Genomic DNA, 18,838 nt, shown 5'->3' on the forward strand with positions numbered 1-18,838 from the left:
AGCTGTGCCAAATAGAACTTATTGCAGGTCCAAAGAGGAGACAGTCCAGGCACAGAAAGAAGAAAGCCATATGCCCTCTCCCACCAACTTCTGGCAAGTATCAGGGCCAGAGGACGAAGGGGTACAGTCTGTCCATCCCAGGCAAGGCCAGGTTCCAGCCCATGTACACATTCCCATGCCTCACTCCTGGGCTCTGAAACCCTCAAGGACAGATTGCATAATTGCACATTTTTCTCTTTCTCCTCTTACAGTACAACCCTCAAGAGTCCATCATTCCCTTTCTGGGAAATGAGTGCAAAGTAAAATGCCTTGCATACACAATGATGTGAGGCCTCTTCTGAGACCCAAAGAGAAAAGCTTCACTACTGGCCTGTCACAGTGAGCTGAGGTTACCAAGATCACATACCCAGCACTGCATGTCCCTCTCCAGACCAATATCCAAGGCCCACCTCCTTAACAACACCTTACCTCGACCACCCCTATCACTGTTAACCTTCTCTAACTGCGGTGACACCGCTGGTCATTACTACCTATTTCCCACTTATTCTACACTGCTGTATTACATGGCTATTCTCTTTGCACTGCTCTAATTGTTACCAAGAACATATATTTTCAGGTTATTTTATGCCTCATGTTCCCTGCAGCCCTATGGACAATGCTAGGAACACACTTTGGTGAGACCTGGGGAAAGAAAGAAGTAGGACATACAGTCCTTGGCATCCTGGCTTTGGGAAACAAACAAACAAACAAACAAAAAATCGCAATTGCATAGCATCATAGCTACCCTCAACTCTAGGATCCTTAGGGATATGTATCACATTTTTTTATCTTTGTATTCTAATGTACAGCACATGTGCTAAAATACTTGTCCAATGAATGCAACTAACAATGCTTTGGTAAAAACAAAGTTTGTGATGGCTTATAGTTAGGATTAGGTTAAGCAGGAAGGCTTTATTATTGAATTTGAATTTTCAGACAAGAAGGTGAAGAATATTCAATTATAGAATATCTCGCCAAAAAAAGGGAGAGAAAAAGAAAATAAAGCAAAACTTTACAAAAGAGAAACTAGTGTCATACAATTTAAGTAGAGACAATCCTAAAGAAGAATAGAAAACAAGGCCATTAGGATACTGAAGCTTGGACCCGAAGTCACATTGAACCATTTCTTTTATTCATTCATTCAACATATCTTCAATGGGCTCCTCCAGCCTGCACCAAAAGAATGTTCTAGGTGCTGGGAATATATGAGTGGACAAGATAAAGTCACTGCTCACATGGAGCCTGCATTCTGTTTTGGAATGGATAGGCAGGGAAACAGGCAATACACAGATAAGCTAGAAAAAAAAATGTGTGCTTATGTGTGTGTCAGAAGACGCAAAGGGAAATTAAAGCAATAAGTAGTTAGGAGAGAGAGGAAGCAAGCTGTCCAGGGAAGTCTCCTCTAATAAAATGATACTAGATATTTCTGTAGTGATCCAAAGTAAGTGAAAAAAGCATCCATGAGTAAATCTGAGGAAAAAGCATTCCAGACAGAGGGAAGAAAAAATGCAAAGGTCCCAGCAGGAGCACCTTTGGTAGGTTCAAGGGTCTACAAGGAGGTAAGACTCCTGATAGTTATGAGGGCCAAGGCACAGTTAGTGGGGAAAGACCTTGAAGGGCTTCCCAGGATAATGATACAACTTTGGCTGTACAACTTTGATGGGGTGGGAAGCAAATGGAAGGTTTATAGGGAAAAGATAACAGAATTTGTGGAATAAATCTCCAAATAGAAGATTTTCTAAGGTCTTCATGTAGTGATTATACATGCAATCACCTGTTTAATTCTTTATAACAATGTAAGCTCCATGAAAGTAGGGGCTCTGCCTGCCTCATTCACCACTTAATCTCCAGGTTTTAAACAGTACCTGGCAAACTGGGAGCACTCAAGGAGTACTTGGTGAATGTGAATAAATTCATGAGCAGAGTCTTTCCATCTACTAGCTCAAAAGTCAGAATCGCTTTCTTACACCACCACTCAAACCGACTGAACTGTACCTTGAACATTCTAAATAACTTATGCTTTGCTACATGTCCAAAGGAATAAAACTTTCTTTCATAGCTTGGCAATAAATTTATTTCTCCGGGAATCTGTGATAAGCAGTGTTTTAATAAATGAAAAAGAGCAGAAAAGTAAATATACAATTTTTATAAAGCTGTCATAGCCTGACACAAAACTTTAAGTATAAGTTATTTTTAAACTTTTTTAAATGGCTGTGGGAGCAAGGGTTGGGTTTATGTCCTGGGAAGTACTTTTACTCCCAAAGGCTTCAACTAGCTGTCCACCAGGGGAAAGGGCACTAGAAAAAATAGTTTTGACTGTTCCTGGCCTAAGAAATATGGTACAAAATAAGCTGCTTGGACTCCTTCTGAGTGCAATATAAGAATACAAAACTGAACCATCACACGACAGTCACGGAATCTTGGGCGTTTGGTCAAGAGGTTTAATTTCATACAAACTTCACAGCTTTTCCTGTTCAGAATGGAAAAAAAAACAATAAAAATAAGTTTTAAGTAAGAATGAGAAAATATATGTCCATCTGGTCTGTGAAAATAAGCATTCCAGAGACTATTTTGCCTTCGGAGGTAAGATAACCAAACCTCATCAGTTAATAAAGTGAATTGACTGGGGAAATGTTGAAAAGTACTAATAAATAAATAATAGCTGATGTGGACATACACAGGAGGTTATAAATTCATGCTCTCATCACTGCTCACAAGCTCTAGATGTTTCAGGTGTATAACACCTTCATTCAATCGCTTTTAAATGCTCTAACCACAGCACAAATGTTACTTTCCTCCCTTAAAAAGTCAAAGTGTGTATCCTAGTTTCCTCTCCACACATCCAGTCTAAAAAGACCCTCCCTCAGTAATCTTGGTGATGTCTCCCAGGCTTTGTCTCCCAGGCTACTGCAGAGGCCTTCCTGAGCAAAACTGAATTCCCTTCCTAAAATCCATGTTATGAATGTTTTCATTAAAGAAAAATATCCTCTGAAGCATGGGTGTGAACTAGACCTGGTTACACAAAACCACTCTTTGTAGATTGCCTCCAGAGGGGAAAAAAAATATTTAAACCCATTGTGCAGTAGGGAAGTGAATAAGTAGGTCAAATGAAATGTTTGGATTAAGAAAAGATTTTTATTCTCAAATTTCATGGAAGCTCTTTCAACCTACAAACCTGGGGTTACCTCCTTTGCGTTGATGGCAATAGAAATAGCTAAGTTACTACACGCTGAATTACTAACTGCTTTAAGTGTATTATGTATTTAATCTCTGACAAATTATAGGTTAGGAAACTAAGGCTTTGAGAGGCCTCAAGTAACTCAGTGAAGATCATACACCTACCTATAGCAATTGAGACTGTGTGATATTGTGAAAGAGCAGAACTAAGAGTCCAGAAAGAAACCTACACGTCTATAGTGACTGATTTCAACATGTGTGCCAAAACAATTAGATGGTTTAAGAAAGTTTTCGCAGTAAAGAGTGCCGGAACAACTGGAATTCCACAGCCAAAGAATACATCTGTTTAAAAGTACTACAAAATAAATAAAACACTAAACAATAACAAATGTGCTATGTGCTCAACAGACATTAAAAAAAGAATAAATTTGGACTTCTACCTCATTAACTCTAAGGGTATCAAAAACCTAAATATTGTTAAGTTTTTCATGACCTTGCATTAGATAATGTTTTGTTAGCTATTGTACAGAAAGGGCAAGAAATCAAAGGGTAAAAAAACAGACAAGCTGAGATAAACTGAACTTCATCAAAATTAAAAACCTTTGTGTTTCAAAAGACAATAATAAAGTAAAAAATGCAAGTATGGTATTGCATCCTGTAATCCCACCTACTTAGGAGGCAGATGCAGCAGGATCAGGGTCTAAGGCTGGCCTGGGCAAAAGTGTGAGACCCTATCTGGAAAACAACCCAAAACAAAAGGATGGGGGGCATGCACAAGGCCCTCAGTTCAATCTCTAGTACCTTAAAAAAAGTGAGAAGACATCCCAGAAATGGAAAAAAAATGTGAGTCATATACCTGATAAGGATCTAGTAACAGAAATGCAAATCAACCTAAATGAGATGCCACTTCATACCCATTAAATGACAGCTATATTCAGAAAGACAGATTAGGACAAGTATTTATGAGGATATAGTAAAATTGGAACCCTCATACATCTGTTGGAAACATAAAATAGTTCAGCATCTTTGGAGAATTGTTATGACCTAACAGTTCCATTCCTGAGTATAAACCCACAAGAACTGAAAATACATGCACATAAATGTTCACAGCAGAACTATTTATAATAAACCAAAAATGGAAACAACCCAAATATCCTCCAACTGAGAAATGCATAAACAAACATGAGTACATCCAGACAATGGAATATTATTCAGTGATAAAAAGGAATGGAGTACTGAGACATGCTATTATTTGGATGAACCTAAAAATGTTATGTTAACTGAAAGCAGCCAGTCACAACAAGTAATATATTTTATGATTCCATTTATGTAAAATGTCCAGAAAAGGAAAATCTGTATAGAGATAGAATGTAAATTAGTGGTTGTCAGGGGTAAGGGGAAACAAAATGTAGGAAGTGATTGCTAATGGATACAAGCATCTTTTTAGAACATTGTTAGGTAAATATTCTAAAATGTCATTTAATCCATGTATCATCATCATATATAAAATAACAATCTTAACTCACCCCCAACCAATATTACTCACCTTACGTTTTTCTCCCTAACAGTCCACCTTACATTTTTCTCCCTAACAGTCTCTCCCTAATACACCACATACACACACACACACACACACACACACACAGCCACAAAAAGGTACCTGGCAGCTAGGTGCTTTTATATATAAACATTATATGAAGGAATATAGGTTCTTAAATTCTATAACAGATTGAATGTTCTATACATACAAGCTTCTCCCAGGACACCCAGACTTCAACCAAGCCTTTGCCAGACCTATTGGAAGTGAAGATTTCAAGAAGTATGGGTGATTTTGAGGAATACTTAACCACAACTCCTATGAGTACCTAGCTCTGACAATCCATTCTTTAGAAAACTAAAGAAAATGTAACTGCCCTGGCTATACTTTGAAGTGGCCTGGTTCACCACAACAAACTTATCAGCCTTGTCTTTGAAGTGAGAGAACATATTTGATTACACAGACAATCTCCACAACAGTTGTTAAATATTGGGCAGTAAGAATTTAATGACTGGACTACACTCTGTCTTTAGACAAAGCTTAATCCAACCACAATGCTGAACTTGGTTCATTTCATAAATCCAAACTGCAAAATAAAGAAAAAGTGAGGGGACTGGTTGATAATACAGAGGCAAAGATTCAAGCAGGCAGCACAAGACCTGGAACTAGGACTGTACAGCCACTGAGAATGCATCCTCACTCCCAATCTCAAAATCAAAACACAGACTGGCATAGCTGATAAGTACACAAATTTTCTACTCACAATGTGAAGACAAAGGATCACAGTTCAAGACCAGTCCAGAGAAGAGTTAGTAAGACTCTAGCTCAAAAATAAGTTGTACCTGGGAGCGTACTTCTATAATCCCAGGTACTGTGAAGGCAGAAGTAAGAGGATTACAGTCAGAGGCCAGCCCAGACAAAAGCATGAGAGCCTGTCTGAAAAACAAACTAAAAGAGGGACTGGGGGCATGGCCTAAATGGTAGAGCACTTGCCTAGCAAGCACCAGGCCCTGAGTTCAATCCGCCAAAATGCAAAGAACACAAATTTTGGAACCACCCTGCCCGACTTTGAATGTTCTTTCTCACCTCACAGCTAATTAAGTTATTTAATCTCAGTTTCCTCAGTTTGAAATGGAGGTAAAAATAGTACTCACCTCACAGAATGTTTTGTGATGCTATCGAAAGGTGACAATACAATGCTTGTGGTGCTCTTCAAGGATTTTCTTTAATCGGTACTACTGTTGTAATGTACTGTTATCAATAAGCCAAAATAAGTATGAGCTTACCAATAAGAAAAAACCCCATAAATTAACAAGAAGCCACACTTCACATATCAATTCTCAAGATTTTGCTTTTAAAGTTTCTTTGCTATAGTACTAGCAGACATAATTCTAGAGGAAAATGTAGCAAAAAGCACCAAAAACCAAATATGTAAAGAAATGGAACAAAAAAAAAATACACCTTAGAAACTTAATTTGAGGCAACAGAGATGGTTTAAATACATTATATTTACTATAGTTTCTTACTATAGTGACAAAATACCATAGGCTAGAGGATTATCAAGACCTAGTACATATTTGAGATTGTTTCCTGCTTACAACTTAACAAGCAGCCTCCCACAGTTCCATGCATGCTGCCAGAAGACACAAGACCTCTGGGTCAGAAACAAAGGATGTTATTACTCACTGTACACCAAGAAGTAGGAGTTTCATGTTCACATTAGCTCCCCGGGCAGCCTCCCTACCACATCTATGGGTCAATATGGAGCAGCCCACATGGATGCAGTGCACAGATTGTGTCACACATGGGAGTTTTGAGCTCAGAATTTCAAAACTGCCAATCCTATAAGTTAGGCTACTAACAAACCTGATCAGGCTTTGCCCCTAAAGAATATTACTCTTTTTTTTTTTTTTTTTTTTTGGTGATACTGGGGCTTGAACTCAGGGCCTCACACTTGCTAGGGAGGCACTCTTACCACTTGAGCCACTTTGCCAGCCTTTTTTTGTGATGGGTTTTTTTGAGATAGGGTCTCGTGAACTGTTTGCCCAGGGCTGGCTTCAAACTCCAATCCTGATCTCTGCCTCCTGGGTAGCTAGGATTACAGGCGTGAGTCACAGGCACCTAGCTAAAACATTTCTATTACGGTGAGCAGCAATCACATCTACTATCTGAGAAACTATTTCTCTCTTCCAAAGCTGTTCACTGTAAAATCATCCTTGAAAACACAGCTCTAAACAAAAGTGTAAAAATGTGAACAACCCACAGAGAACTGTCTCCTGAAACTACGTAATTTACAGTAAATTCGCAGAATGGGAGTCTACATGGTTATGAAAAATCACTTTTCAGAAGAATGTATAATAAAATGAGAAAAATGTTTTAGGTATACTAGGAGATATAAAAACAGGTTTTCATTCCTAACAATCATACACACATGCATACACGTATGCACATGAAAAGACAGAAAATGGACCCAGTTTTGTTTCAAACTGCATTTCTATTTACATGTGAAGGAAAAGGCTGATAACACATACAAAGCAGTAGTGTTTTTTTTGAATTTGAGATAATGCATTATTTTTGTTTCCTTTCTGCTTTTTGAACTAAATTTTCTGCAATGCACTATTTTTAATAAGAAAAAAGTCATTTTAAAAAATATAGAGACATGACATAAAAAACGCACAAGTGCCAAAAAAAAAAATGAATAAGCTAGACTATAAAAATTTAAAACTTTTCAGAGTCCTGCACCCGGACTCTGAATCACATGATACTCAAAGTCCCCTCCCTGTCATTCAGACATGCATTGTCAGGCAGGGCCAGAAAACACTGAGACCCACACTGGGAACTATATCCTGGCATGTGTCTGCTGACAAGTCAGGACTTCTAACAGCCTCATCCTCTGCACAGAGAGGTGAACTGCTGACTCTATAACCATAAGACAAGCAGACAGAGAGATTAGATCCTCAGTACTCCCCCAGTCAGTGCAGACCTGAGTGCTCTGTTTGCTCCCCAGCTCTTGACACATCCAGGGGTCACCTTGAGGCCTGGATGCTTTCCTGCCCCTGAACACATAAACCAGAGGGCTTGTGGAGCAGCTCACAGGTTGTAAAGTTTTCTGCAGACAACAGCAGCTACCAGTAAACAAAGGAAGAAATTTCTATAGTAAAAGCCACCCAGAAGTAGACAACCAACTTTTCTACAAGAGGCTCCAATTAATTTACCTCGATCTCAGCAGTGCTGGGAATCGGGCCCAGTGCCCTGAGCATAAACGTTTAGCTATTGAGCCCTATCCCCCAACCCCAGTCCAGTGGTTAGAAATAACACCTGAACATGGCCACTACACTGTCCTGCCTGAACACTGAGACTATTTCAAATGAAAGACTACAGGTGATTAAAACTTCAATGAAATATATAAATCGCAACATAGAAATGCAAGTAATATGAAAAAACGAGGCAACATGCTTCTTCCAAAAGTCAACAGTTCACAAGAAAGGACTTGAACAACAGTGAACTAGATGAAATTTCAAACAATGAACTCAAAGGAACAATGATAAGAATGATCAACAAAATTAACAGACATGTATTAATAAGCACCTGAATGAATTCACAGACTGTACACATGAAATAAGGAAGACAATGCACAATATGTAAGAGGAACTCAATAAAGATAAAGAAATCCTGGAAAAAAAATCAATAGCCTGGGGATGAATAGCCCAATAGCTCAAATTAAAAAAAAAAAGAAAAACTCAGTTGAAAGCCTTACTAATAATAGAACAAGTTGAAAATAAGAGTATCAGAGATCAAAAATAAAGTAGAAGAATTAGAGCAACCAGTCAAAGAAAGACAAAGAAAAAATTACTAAGAAAATGTGAACAGAATATGCAAGACCTCTGGGACACCATCAAAAGGTCAAACCTACAAATCATGGGTATAGAGGGAGTAGAAAAGATATAAGCTAAAGGCATATAAAACACATTTGAAGAAATACCAGCAGAAAACTTCTCCAGTCTTGAGAAACATCCCAAAACTTAATGTCAAAACACAAAATATACAAAACAATGAAATAATAATGAAAGCTGCAAGAAAAGTAACAAATCACACATAAAGGCAATCCCATCAGAATAAAAATAGATTTCTCAACAGAAACTCTAAAAGCAAGGAGAGCATGGAATGGTAAACCTGAAAGAAAATAATTATCAACTTAGATTAATATATCCAACAAAGCTATCCTTCATAATTGAAGAAGAAATAAAAACCTTCTACAATAAACAAAAACTAAAGGAATTTAGGACCACTAAACCAGCACAACAGAAGAAGAAGGAGAAGAAAGAGGAAGAGGAGGAGAAACCACCTAACTCAAAAATAGCAGGCAGAAAGAAATAATAAAGATTGGGACAAGGTAAAAAAATGTGCATCAAAGGATACCATTAGAACAGTGAAAGGAAAACCTACAGAATGGGGAAAACATCAAATCATATATGTCATTAGGGATTTGCACCTTGAATACATAAAGGAATCTTGGAACTCAGTATTTAAAAAGATAAAAGAGGGAGGGGAGAGAAAGTAGAGGATAATGAAAGGGCAATTGGTATTGTAAACACAATCAAAGCACAATATATGCATGTCGGAGAAATATCACAGTGAAGCCCGTTAATGTGCACAGCTAATATGCATTAACAATTATTATAATTTCTAAAATAAATTTTTTGAAGACAAGAAGAATCCAAACAAAAGATAAGTAACTCAATTTAAAAATGAACAAAGCATGTAAATAGAATATTCTGCAAAGATGTACAAATGCTCAACCACATGCAAAAAAAATGCTCCACAATCATGAAGAACAATAAGAAAGGTAATCTACTTATTCCTATATCTCCCATATGTGCTCTCCCCTTGTCATGTGATCCAAGTCCAACCACATTGCTGCATTTGCCCTAGATCTAAAGTCTGCTTATGAGGACTTGGTCTTCTGAGCCTGGCTAACTTCACTCAGAATGATGTTCTCCAATTCCATCCATTTACCTGCAAATGATAACATTTCATTCTTCATGGCTGCATAAAATTCCATTGTGTATAGATACCACATTTTCTTAATCCATTCATCAGTGGTGGGGCATCTTGGTTGTTTCCATAACTTGTCTATTGTGAATAGTGCTGCAATAAACATGGGTGTGCAGGTGCCTCTGGAGTAACCTGAGTTGCATTCCTTTGGGTGTATCCCCAGGAGTGGTATTGCTGGATCATATGGCAGGTCTATGTTTAGATTTTTAAGAAGCCTCCAAATTTTTTTCCAGAGTGGTTGCACCAGCTTGCATTCCCACCAGCAGTGTACCAGGGTTCCTTTTTCCTCATGTCCTCGCCGACACATGTTGGAATAAGTAGAAAACCCAAAACATGAAAGCGTTTGATGTCCCCACTCCAGAGGAGCTAATACAGAAACCTTAAAGCAACAGAGGTTAACATGAGAAGGGGATCAGGAACCAGTGTAAAGATCAGTTAGAGATGAATCAACATGGGTTGTAACACATTTGTACATGGAAGCAGTGCTAGGAATATTTTTGTATAGCTGTCCTTAACTCAGCTAGCAAAAATGCTTTGTCTTCCTTATTATGCTTATGTCTTTTCTTCAACAAAATTAGACATAAGGGCAGAACAGGCTCTGCCTGGAAGTGAGGGGGGAAGGCAGGAAGAAGGTGGGAAGGGGGGCGGGGGGAGAAATGACCCAAACAATGTATGAACATGTGAATAAATGAATAATTTTTAAAAAAAAGGTAATCTACACTGTTTCTGAACATTTCAAATGCTATACTTTTGCAAAGTCATTTGGCAATGTATCACAACCATAAAAATGTTCATCTTCTTTGACATAATAAATAATTCCATCTGGGACTCCATTACAGGAAGGTAATGACACATGATCATAATAACTTAAAAATGAGATGTTCATTTTAATATTATTTAAATAGCTTTAAACAGAGAAATAGTTAATGTGATAATGATATTTCCATAGACTTTTTAAAAACACACAGTCTTCTAAGAGTGTCTTTTTGAAAACAATACAGTAAGCTAAAAAAAGTAAACTACTCAATTGAACTATGCAATCCTAAATTTCTAAGTCAACAAAAAGTTTGATTATGCAAATAAAAAAATACCAGAATATTAACAGTTGGTAATTTCTATATGCATTCTATAGCACTTTTATAACCTAAAAATTATTTGCTAAATGAAGACAAAAGAATAAATAATTCTTAGTGCTATTAGTATAATGATGGTGAGTGACAGAAAGCAAATCTTCTCATGAGTCTATTGATGTCTCTCCCTCAGAAAGCTTGCAAATAGACCACTATTTTCAAATGGAGAATACCATGAACTTGTTGAGTTTGACATAAATTCCAGGCAAGATTCTACAATTAGTTCATTTAATGGAACTTTGTGTAAACCCAAAAAAGGGCCAAGTGCAGTGGTTCCCACCTATAAGCCTAACTATTTGGAAGCAGAGATTACAAGGATTATGGTTTGAGGCCAGTCCAGGCAAAAAGTTAGCAAGATTCCAACTCAACAAAACAAGTCAGGTGAAGGGCACATCACTAATCCCAGAGAGCAGGACCATTTGAGCATTTGCCTAGCAAGTGTGAGGTGTTGGGTTCAAACCCCAGTATCGCCAAAAAGGATAAAAATGGTAACTTTTATTGTTACTTGTAACACAAATATATAATAATAATATATAATGTAATATAAATACATCATGTATTATGTAGGATATAATGACATCCAAAAATACTTAACACTTTTAGAAGATTCAGAATACTGTCAAGTTTTGGTTACAATACACATGAGTCCTGGATTACTAATAAAAATTCTAGAAAATGAAGTACCAAACTCAATAATTACTCATTCCTTTAATTATTATTTACTGAATGCTTACCTGGCTGTGTGTTAGGTGGTATAGATGAGGGGTGAATACAATGCAATCCTTACCATCACAGAGTTTCCAAATATCATCACTCAAATAAATATAATAATTTAATAAGGAGCATAAAAGGAAAGTATAAGGTTCTATGATAAAATTTAACAGGCAAATCTGATTTAAATGGGGGACCCAGGCAATGGCCTCTGAGGAAATTACATTTAACTTGAAACCAGAAAGATGAGACGTTTAGCTAGGTGAAGAGGGAGGATTAGTATCCCCCAGATGAAACAGTGGTGCAGAACTCATGAGGTAGAAAAGAACCTGTTGCACTTGAGAAACATACAAAGGCTAGTTCCCCATCAGAGGGTAGCCATAAAATGAGACTAGAAAGGTAGAACAGGTCTGACAACCCAGGGCCCTCTAGTCCTCCTGGGTATTGTCACCCAAGAATCTAAGCAGAAAAATAACATTATCACATTGCCACATAAAGGCACCACCCAGGCCCTTCTGTGGAAAAGGGATTCAAGAAGAACAAAAGAATAATTTAGGGGACCAGTCAGGAGGCTCTTAGAGTAAGGGCTCAGGCTAGAGGACTAGAGGTAGAAGAAGGAGAAGACATTTTCAAGGTCTATATTACAGATGATTGTATATTCTATTTAATAACTCAATTTCCCATATTTTCTCTCTTACAGAGAAAGAAAAGCTTGCTTAGCCAGGATCCCAAAGACATTAGCATCAATCCAGTAACAAACTCAATCCTACAAACACTTCAAGCTACTTCTAGAAGCCCTGTAGTCTTTTCATATAATTAAGTAGCACCTGAAGTCAAATTATTCCTAAGCTTCCAGCAGACCAGTTTCTTATTGGCTAGTTTTCAGAGTGCAAAGGAACGATGATGAAGGAGAAAAGTAATATCTCACTGTAATGAATACAGGTAATACCTGGTGTCCTCACCTCCACCTAACTGCAAACTAGATTGTCCTTGGAATATATCTTTCCCCTTTAGAGGAACCATTCTGGGAGAAAAGCACCCTGCTGAGCATATGCTCTATTTACAGCTTCAGTTACACACACACACACAGTAAAGAAATATGTGCACAGAATTCCAAATTATTCATGCACATATGTCTCCTTAAACTGCACTCCAGATACTGAAGCAGAACAGAACAGAGGCTATGAGGGCTATTCCACAGTTTTCAAAGAGTGTATGAATGACTTGCATTGTAGTTGGAGAGCAACAGTATATAAATGAATGTTACACATGCATACCTTTCTTTTCCTGTTAAAATAAAACCCAATACCTCCATGGTAAATACTGCTTCAAACCCACAATGAGTCAAATAAACAAACTGTATATTTCTTACAAACCCAAGACATGAAATCAAAGGAAACCTGTCTTTTCAGTATAATGGAAGCAAATAAGGATGAATATGACTGTTAACAACTATATATTTTACAATACATGTTTTGAAAGTAGTCTTGTTCTCTTTTTCATTCAGATGGTGAAAATTAGTTATGGACTTATAAATGTAAAGATTCTTTGTTTATCCTCACAGAATCATTAACTGTTAGCACTGTTATTGTCTTCAACTTTTTTGAGGCTGTAATTATGTATTATAATATAGATTTACAAACTACATGACAGCTGTCTTGAATGTTCTGAGTCCTCCTTGGTTCCTTCCATTTTAACACTCAGCTCAAGAAGGTTCTCTCGCCCTTCATGGTAGAGTCGACCCTCTATCTATTGTCCCTTCTCCACCCACTGCACAATGGGTACTTGCAATGCGTATTTATTTACAACTGACTCCTCTTCCAGGCTGAGAGTTTCTATATGCTTAGTAATCCCAGCACTTCACACAGAACCTGGTACATGATGGTCAAATGCTGAGGAATGAAATGAATGAAACAAATGAATCTCATCCATCCAATCTCTTTAATTTGAGGTTTGCATTATACTAAATGTTAACAACCCTGAAATTCAATGACACTTCAAACAATTCTTCATCTCCACCATTACCACCCATTTCTTTCCTTTTCCAGGTAGAAGAGGATTTCTACTTCTAGTGGAAATATTATACTGCTTAGAGGATGTTTATGAAAACCAATTTGAATAGGTAAGAATACTGATTGCTACTCAGGTTTACACATATGGCTTGGTCCAGGGTGAGTTGGAATGTGGATAGAAAAGGCCTTTACTCCTCCAAATTCATATTCTATATAAAAAAAATGACATCCAGTGCCACATCGCCCTCTCATTCTTGCTGCTAACATTGTTATCAGATACTATTTTATAAAGGGCCCTCTTCACCATGAAAGAAGGATGCCCTTGGCAAGGACAGAAGGAGTCCATGAGTTAAACTCATCATCCTGGAATAAATTATTTAGTACCACTTAAACCCTGGAAGCTTTGAGCCACCTATTTTGTGGTTTATGGCACTGTCTTCTAAGTTTACAATTTCCTGATTGTGAAGCAACAATTTAATTCCGTGGCGCAAAAATCAATATAATTTAAATTTGTTGGAAATGATTCTCAAGCAAACTAAACAACTGATTCGTCCACTGACATGAGATCATTTTTAAGGGGATTTTACACAGAGATACTCAGAAACCATTCCAGAACATAGAAATATAGTCTTCTTGCTGGATACGAAACAACTGCCTCCATCTTCCAATGAAATAAGTAATATCCCTAGGGCTACCTGGGCTGCATCTATTTTCCTAACTCTGTGTCAGGAATTCGACATTTTGAATATATCATTCTGGAAACTGTTGGGGGAAACACTGCGCTGCCAGGTTAGAACCTTAGAACCAGACCTCATTTCTCTTGAAAGTGGCTTACTGGAAACCCTCTACCCGGCCTCAAAGAATGACCCGCCCTTAAGCCATTATCTCGGGAAGGTCACAGGGCGGGCAGGATTGAGGATTTTCTCTTCCAGGAATCTTTCTGGGACTTCTCCCACTAACCTTTTACATCTACTCCAAGTTTGTAAGCAGCAGTGGAGCTCTGGCATGAGCTAGATACTCCCCTCGGCAGGATTTCTTCCCCAATAAGCCCCTGTGCTGGCGTTTGAGCCGTCTTCTGCCTCTTTCAGTCTAACAAAAACACAAGGAGCTGTAGTGGTAGTAACAAGAGACAGCCAATAGGATTTTAAAACATATTCTGGTTTAGGGATTTTTATCAGACAGGAATGACGATCATCATTTTCACTCTAAATCATCTTACAACCATGAGTAGGAAGATTGGTACCGAGGACAATGCTTTCAGTGTTATTTAAGTGGTGATCAGGGACCACTTTTGTTGAATGGCGAAATCGGGTACAGTTTAAATCACATCAGTCTGATTAATTTGGTGTGTTGAGTCTAATAATAAAATATTTGTAGATGTTTTCCTCCAAAATAAAATCAAATACCAGTGAACGAAATCTATAAATTACATCCCTCTCTCCAAAGAACTAAACAAACTGGAAAAAGCAAGAACGCACCATCATTCAATCTATGGTGAGCATTAAACGTGGGCTCTGTGGAAGATCCCTTGCAGCTCCTGGCCTGAGAAAAGGGAAGGGGAAGGGTGTGTCGGGCAAGTCTGAAGCCCTAGAGTCCACAAGCTTAGTGCATGCAATACATCTGCATATAACAGGCTTTCCTTGCACCTGTCATTCAAAGGCTTGTTTCCCTTTCAACTGTTCAACTTCTTTCCCTTTCAACATTTAAAAAGAAAGAAATTGTAAAAGCCTAAGTGTCAGGCCCCAAGAAATTGTTTATCCGCAGCAGACAATCGGGGTTCCCTCCCGCCCACCCCATGACCAGGGCGCACCCCCAAGGACAGGAGGTTAGCTTGGGCAGCAGCGAAAGCTAGGCCTGTTAGACAGCAAGCGAAGGCCGGCCTCCTAGCGCCCGGGAGATGCTCCAACGCCGCCTGCTTCTCCCTCGCCGCGGTCCAGGCTCGCCAGCTCCCCGCAGGGAAGCCCAGCCTCGCGCGCGCTCAGCATCCCTCCTCCGCCCTCGCCCGTGCCACCAACCTTGGGCGTGCGGATGTGCTCCATGGCGGACCTGTGTCTGCAGGGTCCGGGGCGGGAGAGGTCTCCCGCACCTGCGCGCCTGTGCGGTGCGAAGGGCGGGGCGCGAGGAGGGGGCTTCGCGCGCAGGAGCGGGCCGAGGGGCGGGCAGGCGCAGGCTTGGCTCCGCCTCCAGGTGCGCCGCGCTCGCGCCGGGCCCTGCGTGCGGGATCCGGGGCGCCTGCGCGGCCGTGGAGCGCGCCGCTCGGCGCCGCCTCCCACCTGCCAGTCTCCAAGTACCCTCTGCTGGGGTTGTTAGAGAATGAGGGGCACCCGAAAGCGGCGCCCAGCTACTGGGGAGACTGCGACTGGAGGAACCTTGGAGCCCAGGAGCTTGGAAACAGCCTGGGCGACATAGCGAGACCCCCGTCTCACAAAAAAGAAAAGTGTAAGAGAGGGGCCTCGTAATACTCAGGGGCTACTGTTCCCCATGGTACAATAAGGGCCTTGTGTTGGGTGTGGCTTCTTGGAGGAGAAGAGGCAAACGAAAACATGGCTCCCTCGTTGGCTTCCTTCCAAGGTGTCCTGTATCCCAAGATAGGTTGGATTTCAGGGTGGGGCAGAAAAAAGATTTCAGTGTACACCCCGATGTAGTTATGGCCTACTGGGCTCTGTCTATATTTTGGCACAAGCTCAGCCGGCATTGCATTTGGGACAAGAGTGGACATAGTAGAAACAGTGTTCAGCTGTCTAGTGAATGAGCTGTGAAGTCAGGCATCTCACACCAACCTGAGACTTCACAGCTAGAACTCTTGCAAGAGACACTTTTCCCTTGCCGCTGTGTTGGGTGCACATCTGCTATCTTTTCCTAGGTCTAACTGAATTGGAAGTTAGAGAGACAAGAATCCACTATGAGATAACATCAAGCCATTGGGAAAACCCAAAAAGAAATGCCTTCCAACATTTTTTCACCTGCAACTCGAGTGTGTAACCCTCCACCATAACTAAAATGTCATAGAACTGTACATAGTTTTGAGAAAATAGCTGTTCTTTTTTTTTTTTTTTCTTAGCCCTTACTCCTATTTCTTTCAGGATTGTAAGTCTTTGAATGTAGAGACTGGTTTTTCTTATCCCTTTTTGTCGTGCCTAATAGGCACATTCCAGTTTTCCAAATAACTTTATTCTGTAATACTGAATTTATTCTCAATGTCCCATATCTCCTCACATATTTTATACCATTTCAGTCTTGCTACCAGTCTGGGAGGCAGTTAAAACAAACACTCCCATTTGCAAATGACAAGACTCACCCAAAGTATTTCTCCCCTACTAAAGCACACCAAGGAGACAGTCAAGAGCACTCTGGTCCCAGCTCATACTGGCCTTGGTCTCCACATGCATCAAGTGAAAAAGTTACCTGCCCAGATGACCTCAGGGTTGTTTCCACCTCCAGATTCCATGTATGTAAGAATACCTGGGGTGGAAACATTCTGAATGGGGTAATGATCTTGAACTTGGGTGCTTTTGGGGCTTTTCTGTCTCTCTGTTGATAAGCTAATCAGGAGACTACTTGATAGCCAGGCATGGTGGTACCTCCCTGTAATCCCAGTACTCAAGAGGCAGAGGCAGTAGGATCATAAGTTCCAGGCCAGTCTTGGCTACATAGTGAGACCCTGCCACACACAAAAAAAAGTCTCCTTGAGCAATTTTTGCAGACAAGTAGGTGTAAGTTTGAGTAATTTAATAGCCCAACGCTTAGAAAAAAACTCACAGAATATCTTTAAAAACTCATGTTGATCATAGTTATAAAATCAGCATTACATTAAAATGAATCGAGTTAGAATCGGATTGTTAGGATAAATTATAGTAGAATAAGATGGAAATAAAATAACAATAGGGAAAGAAATTTCTATAAATAAGCATTTTTGTTTCATCTAATGAGATTCTGAGGAATCCTTCTCAACTTGTCCTCCAACTCTATCTTTGTGACATTATTAGATCATAAACTTGACCTTCAATAGCCACATGAATTCTGATACTCACACTGCCATATTCCCACAAGCTTCACTGCTTCCCCCAACCACCACCCAGCAGGGCAGAAAAGATTGAAAGAAAAGAAGGAGAAGCAGGAAAAGGAGAAGAAAGGACCAGAGGATAGTAAGGTGAGGGAACCGTGAGTAAATTATCAAAATGACTAACTATATTAATCTTAAACAACAGGAAAGGCAAAATAACCATTCATTTAGTCAAGAAATATTGCCATTACTTAAGTATTGGTCATACTCGGTATCATGGCAGATGCTGAGAGATTAAACAGAGACTCACATGAAAAAGGTACTAACTTCTGTAACTGTGCTATGACTAACACCAAGCTAATGAAAGGCAGGCCAAAGATAGTAACAGAGTGTGTGGAAATGCCAAAGGAATCTTCAAGAAGATCTGCTTCCTGCCTTTTCCATTACTTAGAAAAATACTAAATGGATAAACGGGATCAGATGCTTAGTTCTTGAAGCTTGATGTCTAGTGTATCTGGAACGAACCATAGGACATTTGGATGGATATTGCATCTCTGAATTTTCACAGAGCAGAAATCTCTCCATCTGGTCCCAAGCCAGAAAGTGATAAAGGGAAAAGAAACACCCTGCCAACTCCACATAATTTGCAGATGGATCCACACCCAGATTTATACCAAATAAGCCTATGCCCAGTGGGTTGGAAAATAGCTGTTTCTCTAATATTTGTGGATCCTGCATAGAAAAAATTGTATTTCAACAAAACTATTTTCACCACCATGCAAAATATCAGAGCAAGTTAAGAACTAATTACTTGCATATTCACCAATCTTTCCCTTGCCAAGGCACGTCATGGTTGTACTCATTTTATCAACAGTGCCACATGTGATTTTTCTCCTTTGTCAAATGGTAGATTACTGTGCAAATCAATATTTAATTCCCCATCTTTCCTGGGCACATAGTGAACTGTATTTCCCAAATCCTTGACTGCTGGTGGAGCCATGTGAGTAGTTACAGCCAGTGAGGAGTGACTTGTGTCATTTCTGGGTTAAAGCCCCATGTGATCCTTTAGCTTCTCCTCCCGTCTCTTGACAAGCTGAGAGTCACATGTTGAGGTTAAGGAGAAAATAATGGCAGTGAATTTAGTCTCAATATGTGAAGTTACTATGGTCCAAAC

General features: G+C 39.4%; 1 protein-coding gene across 2 annotated transcripts in view; it reads right to left on the reverse strand.

The window, feature by feature from the left end:
* Positions 1-15,828, reverse strand: part of Mtmr7 (myotubularin related protein 7) — a 98,029-nt gene extending 82,201 nt beyond the window's left edge. Inside the window, exon 1 of one of the 2 annotated variants that reach the window (XM_074054739.1) lies at positions 15,677-15,828. In XM_074054739.1, coding sequence (XP_073910840.1) covers positions 15,677-15,700 — 24 coding nt within the window. In that variant the 5' untranslated portion in view covers positions 15,701-15,828. The remainder of the gene's footprint in view (positions 1-15,676) is intronic. The other variant, XM_074054738.1, reaches the window with a different exon arrangement.
* Between the last annotated feature and the right edge of the window lie 3,010 nt (positions 15,829-18,838).

The sequence above is a fragment of the Castor canadensis genome, chromosome 14, assembly GCF_047511655.1.
Source record: "Castor canadensis chromosome 14, mCasCan1.hap1v2, whole genome shotgun sequence".
NCBI lineage: Eukaryota > Metazoa > Chordata > Mammalia > Rodentia > Castoridae > Castor > Castor canadensis.